The sequence below is a fragment of the Lemur catta genome, chromosome 20 (genome assembly GCF_020740605.2).
Source record: "Lemur catta isolate mLemCat1 chromosome 20, mLemCat1.pri, whole genome shotgun sequence".
NCBI lineage: Eukaryota > Metazoa > Chordata > Mammalia > Primates > Lemuridae > Lemur > Lemur catta.
In genome coordinates, this window is record NC_059147.1 from 17,705,005 (window position 1) to 17,722,005 (window position 17,001).

A 17,001-nucleotide genomic window follows, 5' to 3' on the forward strand; every position below is an offset into this window, starting at 1 on the left:
TCCAGTTCTATGCTAGAAGGGATCACCCACAAACATTTATTAATTAATAACATCATTTCTTATCATTCTTTTCTTAAGTAAAATTGAAGAACTAGAGAAAAAACTCTGGGAAATGGAAAGAAATTGTACCCTCCTAGAGGAGAAAAAGCCCTCAGATCCCAAACAAGTATGCACAAAATTTGTTTGTGAAAGTCCATTATTAATCCGTGAGAAAATTTGTCTCAAGGATATTCAGCCCGCTGTGTGCAGGGGAGAGTGACTCACATAGTCATGCTGAGACCCAAAGGATATCAAATGATTGTGATCACAAACACACACACACACACACACTCTCTCTATCATATTGGATCGAATGTATACACTGTCATTTTACTCTGCTTCTGTATTCATTGCTTAAATATTTATTTTCAAGGTAAAACCAAAGCGATTTTGTTTTGAATTAACTGCATTTTCAGACATTTGGGCAGTTTCTGGGACAGAGTTGTTTGATGTGGAAGGATGGGTATGTGGCAGTATCAAAAGGTGGGGCCTTTAAGAGGTGATTGGATCATGTGGGCAAATCCAATGGATTAAAGTATCAATGGGTTATTACAGGAATGGGACTGGTGGCTTTACAAGCACAGGAAGAGAGGCCTTAGCAAGCAGGTTAGCACCCTAGGCCACCTCACCTCGTGATAGTCTAGGCCACCTCAAGACTTCAGGGAGTGCCCACTGCCAAGGAGGCCTCACCAGCTGCAGCCTCTCAACCTGGGATTTCTCAGCCTCCATAACTATAAAAATAAATTTATTTTCTTTGTAAATTACACAGTTTCAGGTTTCAGGTATTCTGTTTTACGCAACAGAAAACAAACTAATAGAGAACTCAAAGCCCAGAGCCTCCATAACACACGCAAAGAATCTGGCAGATCCAGATGGAACTTTTCTTCCTCAAGACATCAAGAAATAAAAGCCCATTTATAGATATAATTGGCTTTTATTCATGATGTAAGAATTCCAGCAGCCTCCATTCTACAAAATAGAATGGGAGTTCCCACTGGACAATAGTAGAGCAGCAGGTTTTGTAAAGTGGGAGCAAGGGGACAGAACAATAGGGAAAAAAGCTGATTGATTAACATCAGGTACTTTGTTTTTTTTTTTTGTTTTTTTTTTGAGACAGAGTCTCACTTTGTTGCCCGGGCTAGAGTGAGTGCCGTGGCTTCAGCCTAGCTCACAGCAACCTCAGACTCCTGGGCTTAAGCGATCCTACTGCCTCAGCCTCCCGAGTAGCTGGGACTACAGGCATGAGCCACCATGCCCGGCTAATTTTTTTGTATATATATTTTTAGTTGGCCAGATAATTTCTTTCTATTTTTAGTAGAGACGGGGTCTCACTCTTGCTCAGGCTGGTCTCGAACTCCTGACCTCGAGCGATCCACCCACCTCGGCCTCCCAGAGCTAGGATTACAGGCGTGAGCCACCGCGCCCGGCCTAACATCAGGTACTTTGGATTACTTTTTTGTAGCAGTTAAAGCAGAGGGGACTTTCTTATCAGGCTTCTTTATGACTCAGGTAGACTTAAATCTCCTGTTTTCAGGAAAAGTTGGTCTATTTGGGGATCTGTCTCCTTCCTTAAAGTTTCAATGTTGTTATGTGGCATTTAGGATGAGGGACTCCATGTCGGTTTGGTCTGGTCTGTTGGGGCCTAATGCAGTACCTTAGTCCAAAACAATGGCCTGCCATAGTTTTGTTTCACAGGGCATTAGAGACTATAGCTCTCGTGAGGTTTCACCATCTTCGTAGGATCCTATAGGGTGAAATACACAGAACATTATTTTTACCCAAACAAATCATTTTTTTTGGTTTAAGCACACACATACACTGACATACAAAAGTACACACAAATAAAGACCAATTAATCTACCTGATTGCATTCACTTCCAGGTGCACTTAGCCTCTCCTTCAATTCATCCTGGCTAATTTTTCTTTCTCTTATCTTAATTAAAATATCTTGAGCTTACCAGTTTTCTATGTCAAAAGCGCACACCGTTTTTTTCTCTGGCAGTACTGTATATAGGAATACTTTCTTGAAATATTAATAATGGGCCGGCATGGTGGTTCACACCTGTGATCCTAGCACTCTGGGAGGCTGAGGCAGGAGGATCGCTTGAGGTCAGGAGTTCGAGACCAGCCTGAGCACAAATGAGACCCTGTCTCTACTAAAAATAGAAAAATTAGCCAGCATAGTGGCGCACACCTATAGTCCCAGCTACTTGGGAGGCTGAGGCAGAAGGATTGCCTGAGCCCAGGAGTTGGAGGTTGCAGTTGATAGGTCTGGAGCCAAGCCACAGATGTTAAAATAAACAGCATTTTGCTACACCTGAAGCTCTGTATATCTCCCTCTCAGCTCCAGACCTAAACAGCAGTGAGCTACAATGAAGCCACTGCACTCTTCCCTGGGGGTGAGAGAGAGAGAGAGAGAGATTGACTCTGTCTCTAAAAAAAAAAATTAATAGTAAAGGAATGATGTATTGGTAGAAATTTTAATGCAATCATTGCTTTGAACCAAAGATGTGACAGCCACAACCCAGGTTTGACTGTTGCATTTTTTAACTATGTATATATTTTTTCATTAGGAAGTGTGTCTCCAAGTTTTTATTTCCTCATTTAAAATGAGCGTAAAATCTGTCTGTGGGCCTAACTTTGTAGTTCATACTTTTTTTTTTCCTGTTGAGCAGCACATGTCTTTCTGAGCTCATTTCATTTTTGATGTACCCAGGCCACAGTGGCCAAGAGCAGATGAGTCATGATAGTGATATTTTGTTTTCCTTGCCTTAAGGCACAAGAGGACTTGTCTCATTTACTGCCTTCCAGGTTTTCATGGCTGACACAGGTTTACCAAAAAATTTACAGGGCCATAAAATGAGTTGCCCTCTTTCTAGGATTCAACAAGGTTTTGCATCACTCATGGCCCATCCCCCAAGACAAACCCACATATATAATTTTTCCTGTTATGTCATCATCTCAAAATAAATAATTTGATGACTGTATCAGTCAGGGTTCAACCAGAGAAACAAAACATGTATATATGTAGAGCCTTACTGTAAATAATTGGCTTATATGACCAGAGGTAGGCTAGGTGTGATACTGTGACATTAAGATTTGGTCTTAGTCCCATTCCTGGCACTTAACTTCTAAAATCCTTGGAATTTCCAAAGTAATAGTGTCTTTTGGTATGCTGATGATTGGCTGATAGCTGCCTTCCACTAGACAGCTTCAGGATGGGGGCTGGCCCCTGGAAAGACCCAGGCAGGATGAGAGGGTGGGGCTTTGAACCCCTCCCCCAAGACCCCCCAGGGAGGGGAGAGGGGCTAAAGGTTGAGTGGATCACCTGTGGTCAGTGATTTAATTAATCATGCCTGTGTAATGAAGCTTCCATAAAAAGGCCAAAGGACTGGGTTCCGGGGGTTCTGAAGAGCTGAACACATGGAGGTTCCTGGAGGGTGGTGACCCCGGAGTGGAGAAGGCACGGAAGCTCCACCTGCCTCCCCACATGCCCTGCCGCTGTGCACCGCTTCATCTGTATCCTTTGTGACATCTTTTATAATAAGTTGGTAAATATAAGTGTTTCCCTGAGTTCCGTGAGCCGCTCTAGCAAACAGACCAAACCTAATGAGGAGATCATGGGAAACCCGATTTATAGCTGGCCAACCGGAAGCACAGGTGAAACAACTTGGGGGTTGCTCTTGGCATGGGAAGCGGGAGGCATTCTTGTGGCATCTGACGCTATCTCCAGTAGATAGTATCAGAAATGAATTGAATTAAGAGACTCTGCTGCAGAATTGATTGATCTGTTGGTGGTGGGGACTTAGCTTCTCCTTCAATTCATTCTGGCTAATTTTTCTTTCTCTTGTCTTAATTAAAATATTTTCAGTTTATCAGTTTTCTGTGTCAAAACCATACACCATTTTTTTCTGTGGCACTCCTGTATACAGGAATACTTTCTTTAAAATATTAATAATAAAGGAATGATTTATTGGTAGAAATCTTAATGCAATCATTGCTTTAAACCAAAGATGTGACAGCCACAACCCAGGTTTGATTGTTGCATTTTTTTCACTATGTGTATGTATATTTTTTATAGGAGTTTTTTTATTTTTTAATTGTTGTTTTGTTTTGTTTTTTGAGACAGAGTCTCACTCTGTCGCCCAGGCTAGAGTGCCCTGGTATCACCCTAGCTCACAGCAACCTCAAACTCCTGGGCTCAAGCGATCCTTCTGCCTCAGCCTCCCGAGTAGCTGGGACTACAGGCATGCGCCACCATGCCCGGCTAATTTTTTTTTCTCTATTTTCTGTAGAGATGGGTCTCGCTCTTGCTCAAGCTGCTCTCAAATTCCTGATCTCAAGCGATCCCCACCCCCGCCTTGCAGAGTGCTAGGATTACAGGTGTGAGCCACTGTGCCCGGCTAGTATATATTTTTTGTTAGGAATTGTGTCTCCAGGTTTTTATTTCGTCATTTTAACTGAGCATAAAATCTGTCTGTGGGCCTTACCTTGTAGTTCATACTTTTTTTTTTTCCTGTTGAGCAGCACATTCCTTTCTGAGCTCATTTCATTTTTGATGTACCCAGGCCACAGTAGCCAAGAGCAGATGAGTCATGATAGTGATATTTTGTTTTCCTTGCCTTAAGGCACAAGAGAACTTGTCTCACTTACTACCTTCCAGGTTTTCTTGGCAAGTTTACAGGGCCATAAAATGAGTTGCCCTCTTTCTAGGATTCAACAAGGTTTTGCATCACTCATGGCCCATCCCCCAAGACAAACCCACATATATAATTTTTCCTGTTATGTCATCATCTCAAAATAAATAATTTGATGACTGTATCAGTCAGGGTTCAACCAGAGAAACAAAACCTGTATATAAGTAGAGCCTTATTGTAAATAATTGGCTTATATGACCAGAGGTAGGCTAGGTGTGATACTGTGACATTAAGATTTGGTCTTAGTCCCATTCCTGGCACTTAACTTCTAAAATCCTTGGAATTTCCAAAGTAATAGTGTCTTTTGGTATGCTGATGATTGGCTGATAGCTGCCTTCCACTAGACAGCTTCAGGATGGGGGCTGGCCCCTGGAAAGACCCAGGCAGGATGAGAAGGTGGGGCTTTGAACCCCTCCCCCAAGACCCCCCAGGGAGGGGAGAGGGGCTAAAGGTTGAGTGGATCACCTGTGGTCAGTGATTTAATTAATCATGCCTGTGTAATGAAGCTTCCATAAAAAGGCCAAAGGACTGGGTTCCGGGGGTTCTGAAGAGCTGAACACATGGAGGTTCCTGGAGGGTGGTGACCCCGGAGTGGAGAAGGCACGGAAGCTCCACCTGCCTCCCCACATGCCCTGCTGCTGTGCACCGCTTCATCTGTATCGTTTGTGACATCTTTTATAATAAGTTGGTAAATATAAGTGTTTCCCTGAGTTCCGTGAGCCGCTCTAGCAAACAGACCAAACCTAATGAGGGGGTTGTGGGAAACCCAATATACAGCTGGCCAACCGGAAGCACAGGTGAAACAACTTGGGGTTTGCAATTGGCATGGGAAGGAGGAGGCATTTTTGTGGGCCTGAGCCCTCAACCTGTGGGATCTGATACTATCTCCAGATAGATAGATAGTATCAGAATTGAATTGAATTAAAGGACACCCAGCTGGTGTCTGCTGCAGAAATTGATTTATCTGTTGGTGGTGGGGAGAAATCCCCACACACTTCCTGGTGTCCAGAGGTCACAGATGTTTTTTGTATTGATTGCTGAGTGAGAGAATAATAATAATAATAAACCTTTGGCTTTTTCCCTACTCCCTACTTCCCTGCTATGCAAGTCTGAGGTCCCTGAGGCAGGCTGGAACTCTTGGCCATGAGCTGAAACAGCTGTCAACAGACAGAATTTCTTCTCCGGGAAGCCTCCACTCTGATTGACTCAGACCCACTCACATTTTCTAGGATAATAACCCTTAAGGTCAAGTGATTATGAACTGTAATCACATCTACCGAATACCTTCACAGAAACACCTAAATCCATGTTTGAATAACTGGGGACTGCAAACTAACCAAATTGACACATAAAACTGACCACCTCTGTCCATACCTTCTCAACCAGGAAACCACACACATCTCCTGTACCTATAAATCATTTCTAAAGACAATAACAAAGTGGTTCTTCTGCCTAACATGGTACAACCATCCTGCCCACCACCAGAAACATGCTAACCCTTTCCCCAAAAGAGGATACAGGAACTCTGGGTGATGTTCATACTTCTCTTTTGACACTCCTTAAATAGTGTGATAAAAGGTTAACTGTTATTAGTACATCTTAAATTAGATGTTAAGTGGATAACAGAGAAGAAAACAAAAAATATTTTGTTAATATATAGACAGGCCCCAACTTACCATGGTTCAACTTACTATTTTTTGACTGTATGATGGTGTGAAATTTCGATGTACTTTAAATTTTGAATTTGGATCTTTTCCTGGGCCAGTGATATATAGTGTACATGACATATTCCATGCTTTATTATAAAATAGGCTTTGCGTTAGATGTTTTTGCCCAGCTGTAGGTTTATGTAAGTGTTCCAAGCATGTTTAAGGTAGGCTAGGCTAAACTATGATGTTTGGTAGGTTAGGTGTATTAAAAGCACTTTTGACTTAGAATATTTTCAACTTACAATGGGTTTATCTGGATGTAACCTCATTGTAAGTCAAGGAGCATTTGTATATACAAACATATTCATAACAAAATTATCATAATTAGTATAGTCCTCGTTTCTGCAACTGGTCACATGGTCATAGCTGGTATTAACAGTTGTCTTCCACTACCAATTCATATTTCCTTTGCCCTCATCAAGCACCTCAGCTGGTTTTGGTTCTTTGCCTGGTGGGATGACCCAAACCTTCACTCCTGGATGATCTGGGCCGTTAGCAATCCTACCTAAACCGGGTTGTTGTAGTTTTCCATTGGCTCGATTTTCATCACAGGGTAGCATGGTAGTACTGAGAGTTTCCCTAAAGGATGTCGTGTAATCCAGAGATATGCTTGTGTAGTAGCAACCCAGTTCCTCCTTGGTAATCAGGATCAATCATCCCAGCCAGTACCGGAACCCCCTTCTTTGCCTGTTCATTCAGAGGCATGAGGAACCTAAAGCAGCCCTGTGGCAGTCTCAACTTCCACTTCAATGGAATCTTTGCTGTGTCTCCTGGTAGAAGCATTCCTCCTTTAGGAATTAAAACCTCTAGACTAGCAGAGGCTAAGGTCAAAGGGGTGGGAAGCAAAAATTTTGCCAGTGAATCACCAGGGATAACAGTGTGTGGAACCCCTTCCACGTCCACCCGCAGATTCCTATACTAGTGAATCCTGGCTGTCAGAGAAAGAGCAGCATATATTGGATGCTGATTAAGAGCATTTATAATATCCTGGAGAATATTGCCTCTGCCCCTCAAGGTATTAACACCTAGCTGGTGTTATAATTGAGTCTTTAAAATGTCATTCCACCAGTCTATCAAGACCACTGCTTTAGGATGATGGGGACCCTGGTGAGACCAATGGATTTCATGAGCATAGGCCTGTTGCCACACTTTATTGGCTGTGGGGTGAGTTCCTTGATCAGGAGCAATGCTTTGTGGAGTGCCATGACGGTGGATAAGACATTCTGTAAGTCCACAGATACCAATTTTGGCAGACCATTACACGTAGGGAAGATAAATCTGTATCCAGAGTATCTGTTCCAATAAGAACAATGCAATGACCCTTTCCCAATAGAAGTGGTCCAATGTATTGCATGTCACCAGGTTATTACCTCAGGAAATGGTCCCATATTGGGGACTCAGTGTTGGTCACTGCTGCTGGTAAATGTGGCACTAAGCTGGGGCTATCCAGTGACAATATTTGCCACATGATGCCCTGGACTACCTCCTTGTCACTAGAACTAGAGTCATTAGTGCCTTAGAGGCACTAATTATATAAATATATAACTTATATCATTTAAGTTTTATTTATTTATATTTAATTATACATTTAAAATATGTAATATTTAATATATATCTGTATGATGCTGTTCTTATAGAAGCACCTCCACAACATCTGTTATCAGTCAGGATTCCATCAGAGAAACAGAATCAATAGTGTTATAAAGTCAAATCCCATAGTGAACTATATATATAATATGTATGTATGTGTTCATATATATGCATAGATATATAACCATATATAAGATGTATAACTATATATATCTATACACGTGTGTGTGTTTGTATATATATATATATATATATATATAAGTATAGGTCTATTATTGTATATACGCACACATACATATTATATAAAGAAATTTATTACACTTGTCTTATGTCCATTCAGGCTGCTATAATAAAATACCATAGTCTGGGTGGCTTATAAACAACAGAAACTTATTCCTCACAGTTCAAAAGCTGGGAAGTCCAGGCAGATTTGGTGTCTGGTGAGAGTCCACTTCCCCATGAACTCTGCCTCCATGATCTAATCACCTTCCCAAAGGCTCCACCTTCTAACACCATTACCCTGAGGGTGAGGATTTGAACATATGAACTTTGACTCGGCATAAACATTCACACCACAGCAGCACAGAACTGACTTTATGATTGTGGGGCCTGGCTAGGCAAGCATGTGATCTGTAGGACAGCCCGCTGGAAAAGCAGGGTGAAACTCAGGCAGGAGATGAAGCTCGTGAGCACAGATGTGATTCCTTTTCCTGCAGGGAATCCTCAATTTTGCCCTTAAGGCCTTTGATTGGATCCAGCTGACCTAGATTATTTGTGATAATCTCATTTGCTGAAAGCCAGCTGATTATATAACCCAATCACATCTACAAAACACCTTCACAGAAACACCTAGACTAGTGTTTTATTGAATAACTGGGAAGTATAGACTAGCCAGGTGCACATGCATAAGTACTACCATCATGATGATGGAAAGATGTGTTTCAGGAAGGGCTGAGGAAAACAGAAAATATAACGTGAGGTCAGGATATCCTTATGATGTAGTGACTCATATGGCCAAACCAAAATAATTAAGAAATAAGAGTATTTGAACTCAATAGGGGACAAAATAAACATTTTTATATATAAAATAACATTTATATATATGTACACACACACACACACACACACACACACACACACTAGAGAGCACAAAATCTAAGTCGTATTGAGAAAAGTATTATGAAAGAAGTAAAAATCACCCAGGAGAATCTGTGTTTCCACTTAATCTAATTACTTCATTTCTTTCTAAAGGTGTTAAATAGTGAAGGGATAAATCAAAAAGGGTGGGTCACCCTGGGCCTTGGTAAAGCCTGTGTCTTTGGGAGCTGCTCAGTTGCCCACAGACCCCCCTGAAGACCAGGTCTTCTTCCCAGGATGAAATTCGAGAGGACTTCAATGGGTAAGTTCCCAACAGGTGTTTGCTCTGTTCTTTGATAATGCCACGTGCTTTCCTTATTTTACAGAGTTTATAAAAGCCATGAGTCTCATACATGGGTCATCTACCTGAAGTTTTAAAGTTGACATTTTAAGTAGAGAAAAAAAATATGGACCCCCATATATATATATATGTGTATATATATATGTATATATATATATAAAATATTTAATTTTATTAAAATGTATTATTTTTATTAAATACATTTTTGTGTATTTAACCTTTTCATTTTTTTCATGAGGTTAACTTGTTTCATTTATTTTCATTAATTTTCTTCGTCCCTATTGTTTCCTATTTTCTTTGTAATTTTGTACATTTCCTGTAAGTTCTTAGTTCATTGATTGCCATTTTTCTAATATATGTATTTAAACCTTTATGTGTCCAAGTTAGCATGACTTTAGCTACATGCCTAAAGTAAAAGAATAGAGTAATAATTGGACTGACAGGCTTTCAACCTAGAATAAATATAAAACATAGGCTCACACCACAGTTTTTAACCCATAAATATATCCTTCACACTCCTCTTCTCCTTTTCTCTTCATCAGCCACAGAACAAAAAGAAACCCATGAAAGCAAGATTGTTTATAGCCAGAGTCAAAAGGAGATCCTCGAAGCATGGTTTCAACATGACCCTCACCCTGATAAAGCTACCAAGGAACGACTGGCCAAAGAAATTGGTGTTCCAGAATCTAAAATTACGGTAGGCATTAGATTTCCATTTCATTATCTGACAGACTCAAGATAAAGAGAAAAACTGGGCTCACCACTTTCAGGCAATTCTCTAATGTCAGGTATTTTGCTAAGAAGGTTTTTCCCATTATGCAATATTAAAAAGAAAATAAAAATAAGAACTCTGTTTATATCTTTTACCAATGGTGGGAATATCATTTGTGTGTATTCACTGGTGGGGGAGGGAGAATGCACTGGCTCAGGCTCTCACAACGGGAGGTAATCGAATCATATTTCAAGATTTAGAACATGCAAGAAATTGGGTCACTATGATAATGATGTGGCATCCTTAAGTATTGGAATATACTGCAGAAAAATAATACATAATTACAAGGAACTGTGGGGTATGAATGCACGTAGATTCCAAAATTCTCAAGCTAATTTTTTAAAAATTTAATGTCTCAAATGTGAGTCATACAGAGTATTTGAAATAAAATTCCATCTTGAATCATTTTGAATATAATTACTGATGGAAAGACCAGGCGTGGTGGCTCATGCCTGTAATCCTAGCATTCTGAGAGGCCTAGGCAGGAGGATCACTTGAGGTCAGGGATTCAAGACCAGCCTCAGCAAGAGGGAGACGGGGTCTCTACTAAAAATAGAAAGAAATTAACCGGACAAGTAAAAATAGAAAAAATTTAGCCGGGTGTGGTGGCACTTGCCTGTAGTCCCAGCTACTTGGGAGGCTGAAGCAGGAGGATCCCTTGAGCCCAGGAGTTTGAGGTTGCTGTGAGCTAGGCTGACGCCATGGCACTCTAGCCCAGGCAACAGAGTGAGACTCCTGTCTCAAAACACAAATGAACAAAAAAAAATTACTGATAGAAAAATGAAACTAAGTTGAATTTTTCAGTTATCCAAAAGATATCTGTAAAGAATATAATTCTATCAGGTGAAAATAGTATTTAAACCAATGAAGATCAAGTGAAAATGTGTTTTTAGAAGAAAATAATGAGTTCTGGTTTCTGTATCAAATGTATAGTCTCCAATAAGCCATTGGCTATAAGGGTCTCAGTCTGAGGGGATATAAGGGAGAAGAAATTTTGCTTATCTTTTCATGTATCTGTAATGGATGTGAGAGATAGAGTTTATTCAAATCCCAGTAAGGATAGTGCATTCTATGGGACTGTCATGTAATTGGCTTTGAGAGAAGTACTAGACCCATTTGAACTGACAGCAATAGTGTTCACTAATTTCTTCATTTGTTTTTAGTTTCCATCTGTGCTTAAGATTTCTTAACAGGAAACATTTGATTAATTGATTTAGAGATGAGATATAACCTTTTAGCACCATGCCTAGGATGTAAGGGTGGTCCATCAGGTATTGGCTGTCATTAAGACTTTAAATCTTCTTAAGAATTATCAAATAATCAAAATAAAACACTCAGAAATAATTGAAAAGTATGTTGCAATTCTGCCTCTAGTCGTGAGGAAACAAGCAAAGAGTTCAGTTAGTTCTGTTGGTGCCAGTAGTGACAATTCGAAATGTAGGGGTCCCTAGGAGTCTCCCTATCAATTGTTGACTCTGGGATGAAATAAGTAAGAGGGAAGATGGAAATATGGATGAGTGTTAGCCCAGCTCTTTACTGTAGCTGAATCTGCTTAAATTTTTTTCTACAATCAATTCTATATGTATTGTGTACTATGAAATGGCATTTACGATGAAGAGGTGATGGGGGCCAAGAAAAGACATTCAGACATTTGAAGGCAGGATGCTATGGGGATGGGGGAGAGACAGATTTCTTTTGAGACACGTAATAGGGTCTCTTAAATCAGGAAAATTTACTTAGGGTACCATGAAAAGGACCATGAAAGAAATGCTCACTTGAGTACAGATTCATGTGTGGTCCTGAATTGAATGCTAATAGTAACATCATTCCTAGGATACTACCTTGTCTTTCTCTTATGCATATTAGTCCAAGGGCAGATAGTCAAATCCGTCTTATGTGATTGTATTGATGTTTAGAATGACAGAGTGACTTACATGATTTTAACATCTTTCCCCACTTAGCGTTGGTTTAAACAGCGCAGAGCAAAACAGAGACAGCTGGAGTCTGAATGCTGCTTAGAACAAGATCAGACGCAGGAGCACAGCCAGCCGCAGCATTGCTGTCAGGGTAAGACCTCTCCAACCCAAATGCAGTTCCTCAGTGGGTCCCATTGAGATTAGAAATAACTGCATGCTGTGCCCCAATTCTCCATTAAGACTCCTTCGCTTAGGAGCCAGGTAGAGCTTGCTCTGGGCATCCTAGTGTCAGAAATACAAACATTATCCCACGACTGGCTGAGACAGGCAGGTTCTTAGCAGCGCAGCAGCCTCCTCTTCTACCACCTCGGCGGGGATACAGGGAGAATCCGTGTGCCCGGTATGATCTTCACAGGCTTGTGCTTCCAGTTTGAGTTTGAAAACTGCCCTAAATGTCCCCTTTTGTTCCCCCGTTCTCGTTTGTAATACACACCCAATGAAGACCAGGCATTCATCACGAAAACTCAAAGAAACAAACTGGTTGAAGCCTTTAAGAGGAACCCATTCCCTGATACTGTTAGCAGGAAAAAGCTGGCTAGACAAACAGGCCTTCGGGAATCAAGAATTATGGTAAGTTCTGTGTCTGTGGCACCAAATATGCCCTGCCTATAAGTGATATTGCCCCCAGAGGCATTAAGGAAAATGTGGGGCTATCTTGGGTTCTCACAGTCCTCAAGGACAAAGGTATGGGATGGTAAACACCTGGCATTGCAAGTCACATTCCTGCCAAGGAAGAATTTAAAAGCAAATTTTGATGCGTCCACTTGGAACCACTGGCAGTAAAAATGTGGGAAAATGTGAACGTTAATACCCATTTTGAGAACACTCTGTTTAGGTTTACTACAACCTAGCAGCATTGTCATTTTGGGCCAGATAATTCCCTCTTGTGAGGGGTTGTCATATACATGGTAGAATATTTTTCAGCATTCCTGGCCTCTACCAACTAGATACCAGTACAGCCACTGCCCACCTCCCCGCTCCCTATTCCCTTCCCCGTTTGTGACAACCAACAAAATTCACAGACATAGTCAAACATCCTCCAGCCGAGGGACAAAATCACCCCCACTGAGTACCTTCATCTACCTAAGTTATGAGGATCATGGTTTAGTATATGTTAAGTGTGCACAACTTAGGAAGCACATTCATAGGCTTATAGCACAGAAACTCTCAAAAACACTTATTTGTGTTTATTAACCTTTGATCAGATTTATTCACTCGTAAACTATGAATTCTTATGAGATTTTGTTTGCTGACCCATTGTTGCAATGAAAGGGAGGGTTCGAGAACAGATGATTTTTCAGCCAGGGTTTCAATCCATCTATAGTTGATTGCTCAGTGTGTTATAACCTCAATTTATGTATGTGTATATTTATGTATACACATAAGCATACACATGTATACTCATGGAACACATGGACTGTAGTTATTCATTCCACATGTAAAATATATGATTTTCATGTACAGTTGTCCCTCAGTTTCCGTGAGGGATTACTTCCAGGACCCACCCCCCCAATGTCAAAATGTGAGGATGCTCAAGTCCCTGATATAAGATAGTATAGCATTTGCGTATAACGTACTCACATCCACCCATATACTATAAATCATCTCTAGGTTACTTATAATACCTAATATAACATAAATGCTATATAAATAGTTGTTATACTTTCTCCTGTGGCTGGTGTTTTGAATAAAATAAGAATTAAAAATTTTAAATAAAATATTTTTTATTTTGGTATTGTTATTTCTTATTTTTTCCACAAATATTTCCAATCCACAGTTAATTGGATCTGAGGGTGCAGAACCCGTAGATTCAGAGGACCAACTGTATAGATAAGCTCACCCTGTGCTAGGCCTGGTGTTAGCTAGGAGCCCCTTTGCTTTACAGAGTACGAGAAGCAGAGCTAGAATTGCTTATGTCTTATCATGTCTGTGTCTCCCTTTTCCTCACTTAGGCGTGGTTTCGGAAACAAAGATCTCTGTATCCTGAGCAGAACCCAGGGGAGCCCTTGGATCTCTCGATAACTGGCCCAAACTGGAGACCAGATCTGAGTGTTCAGCAGCACCAAATTGACATGTGCTCTCTCCCAGACAGGTCTCCTCATTTTCCCTCCTCCAATGCTCTCAGCAGCAACCAAACATTTCTGCTTGTTCATCCTCCATCCCATGAGTCCTCTGTTCCTCAGGATCCCTTGAGGGTCTGTTTGAGCCAAGGACCAAATGTCAGGATTATGCAGCCCACTCAGGCTGTGCAGGAAGGAGAGGACTCTGACCAATCTCTGACACTTAGGAATCACTTGCCGACATTGCCAACTCAGGGAGAGGACTTCTCAGATATTCAGACTCCTTTCCAGTCTCCATACCAAGAATGCCCAAATCACGAAGAACACAGTGGCACCAGTGTTCAGTTAGAAGACTATTGGCAGCCTCCGCCTGAGCACAAAGAACAACAATCTTGGTATCTGGGTCCTGAGAATGACATATCTTTCATTGTGCAATGGTGGGATGAGATCTGCCAGGCTCTAATTGCAGAATGGGACCCTCACAAAGGGACACACTGAGACGGACTTGTGGCAGCAGCAGGCACAGTGAGCGGGAGAGCCATTTTAACCACTCATCCAACCGCATCGGCAATGCAGAAACCTCAAGCCTTTAGGTCAACTCTTGTCACCCACAGATTTTCAGTAAAAGGTACACTCTTTTCTGAATCCTGATGTGCAGGAAGAGGACCCTCCAGGACTCCAAACACCCTTCAATGAGGGTGATTTTCAGGCTCTGCTCCAACGCTGCAAGGTTCCCCAGGACCTGAGCTCCAAGAGGAGGAAGATGTCATTCTTAGGACCCTGGTCCAGATCTCCTTTCTTTTGATGCACAATTAGTATGATTTAAAGTATGACAAACAACAAAGACATCCTGTCCTGGAGCAAGACTAATACAGGGGGAGAGATAAACTACTTGGAGGTTTTTGCACAATGTATGGGCAGTGGTTATCTTCTATACCCACTTCATGGAGTAAAAGATTGTTTCAAAGTTCCACCCTGCCTCGGGAAACATCGAGAGCACGAGGCAGTGGACATGTCTGCTGAATCCTTCTGAACAAAAGCATTTTCCTGACAAACATGACCTCCTTCCTGTAATCGCGTCCTCTCCAGTCTGGAGAATCGATGGACTCTAACCCAACTGACTCGAGGAAAACAGGTCTACAGGAGACACGTAGGCATTTCTTCCCTTCTGGCGAAGCGGGAGGGCAAACTTAAAATGAGTTTGATGTGTAGAAAATGAGGGAATAGGGAATACTGTATTACCTGATGAGGTGAGCTCAAAAAGTAAACTTTCACCCCCAAGTTCTGAGGGTTTGAATTGGGAACTTGAAACTACTTCAGCATTCATAAATAAGGGAATAATTAAATAGATGAGGATATATTCATAATACTGAGTATTCCTTCACTCATAAATGTATTTTTTTCCTTTGACTATTTAAAACGTACGAAAAGTTACCAGGAAATCATAACACCATGCAGTCACTGAATATAGTCTAATGATTATATTTCCACATTTTGGTGATTTTTCATATAAATTTACATATGTGTATGTGTGCATATACAATCCCTCATTTTATTATAAATAATGTATATGTTAACTTAAAACCTCTGGAGTAGTCATCCTTATTCTCAATCTTCTCCCTCCCTTTGAAATAACTTCTAAAAATACATTACAGTGCATGAAGGTGTATGTGGGTTTACCTTGGTACAATAAAAATATCTTTGAAAAACATTACTGCTTTGTTTTTATCAATGTGCATTCCGTTCCATTACACAATTCTTTCAGTTCCATACACAGGTGCTGGAAATAGATCTAGTTTTACAAAATTACTAGTGTTGGCCGGGCGCAGTGGCTCACGCCTGTAATCCTAGCACTCTGGGAGGCCAAGGCGGGTGGATCGCTCGAGGTCTGGAGTTCAAGACCAGCCTGAGCAAGAGTGAGACCCCGTCTCTACCAAAAATAGGAAGAAATGATTTGGACAGCTAAAAATCTATATAGAAAAAATTAGCCGGGCATGGTGGCGCATGCCTGTAGTCCCAGCTACTCGGGAGGCTGAGGCAGTAGGATCGCTTAAGCCCAGGAGTTTGAGGTTGCTGTGAGCTAGGCTGATGCCACGGCACTCATTCTAGCCCGGGCAACAAAGCGAGACTCTGTCTCAAAAAAAAAAAAAAAAAAGAATGTAAGTCATTCGCAAAAATTAAAAAAAAAAAAAATTACTAGTGTTGCACTACTACAAACAGTTGTACAGCAGACACTCTTCCTGGTGTCTGGTGGATGCATTATGTGTAAGAGGCACTGTAGCACAAGTGCCAGAATATTCCAAAATCAGTATTTATGACCAAACATTCATTCTTCCGAACCATGAACCATTCTTTACACTTTCTTGTGTTTTCTTCAGTTTCTTTCATCAGTGTTTTGCAGTTTTCCTTGGAGAGATCTTTCACTTCCTTGGGTAAATTTATTCCTAGATACTTTTTTGTAGGTATTGTAAATGGGATTGCCTTCTTGATTTCTTTTTCAGCTAGTTTGTTGTTCACATATAGAAACGCTACTGATTATTGTATACTGATTTTGTATCCTATAACTTTACTCAATGTGTTCGTCAGTTCTAAGAGTTTTTTGGTAGCATCCTTAGGCTTTTCTAAATATAGGATCATGTCATCTGCAAACAGGGACAGTTTGACTTCTTCCTTTCCAATCTGGATGCCCTCTGGTTCTTTCTCTTGCCTAACTGCTTTGG

At 40.9% G+C, this 17,001-nt stretch overlaps 1 protein-coding gene across 1 annotated transcript in view; it reads left to right on the plus strand.

The window, feature by feature from the left end:
- Nucleotides 1–14,779, plus strand: part of DUXB (double homeobox B) — a 42,579-nt gene extending 27,800 nt beyond the window's left edge. Inside the window, exons 3-7 of the mRNA XM_045533298.1 lie at nt 7,145–7,218; nt 10,016–10,170; nt 12,207–12,312; nt 12,646–12,791; nt 14,174–14,779. Coding sequence (XP_045389254.1) covers nt 7,145–7,218; nt 10,016–10,170; nt 12,207–12,312; nt 12,646–12,791; nt 14,174–14,779 — 1,087 coding nt within the window. The remainder of the gene's footprint in view (nt 1–7,144; nt 7,219–10,015; nt 10,171–12,206; nt 12,313–12,645; nt 12,792–14,173) is intronic.
- Nucleotides 14,780–17,001: the final 2,222 nt, after the last annotated feature.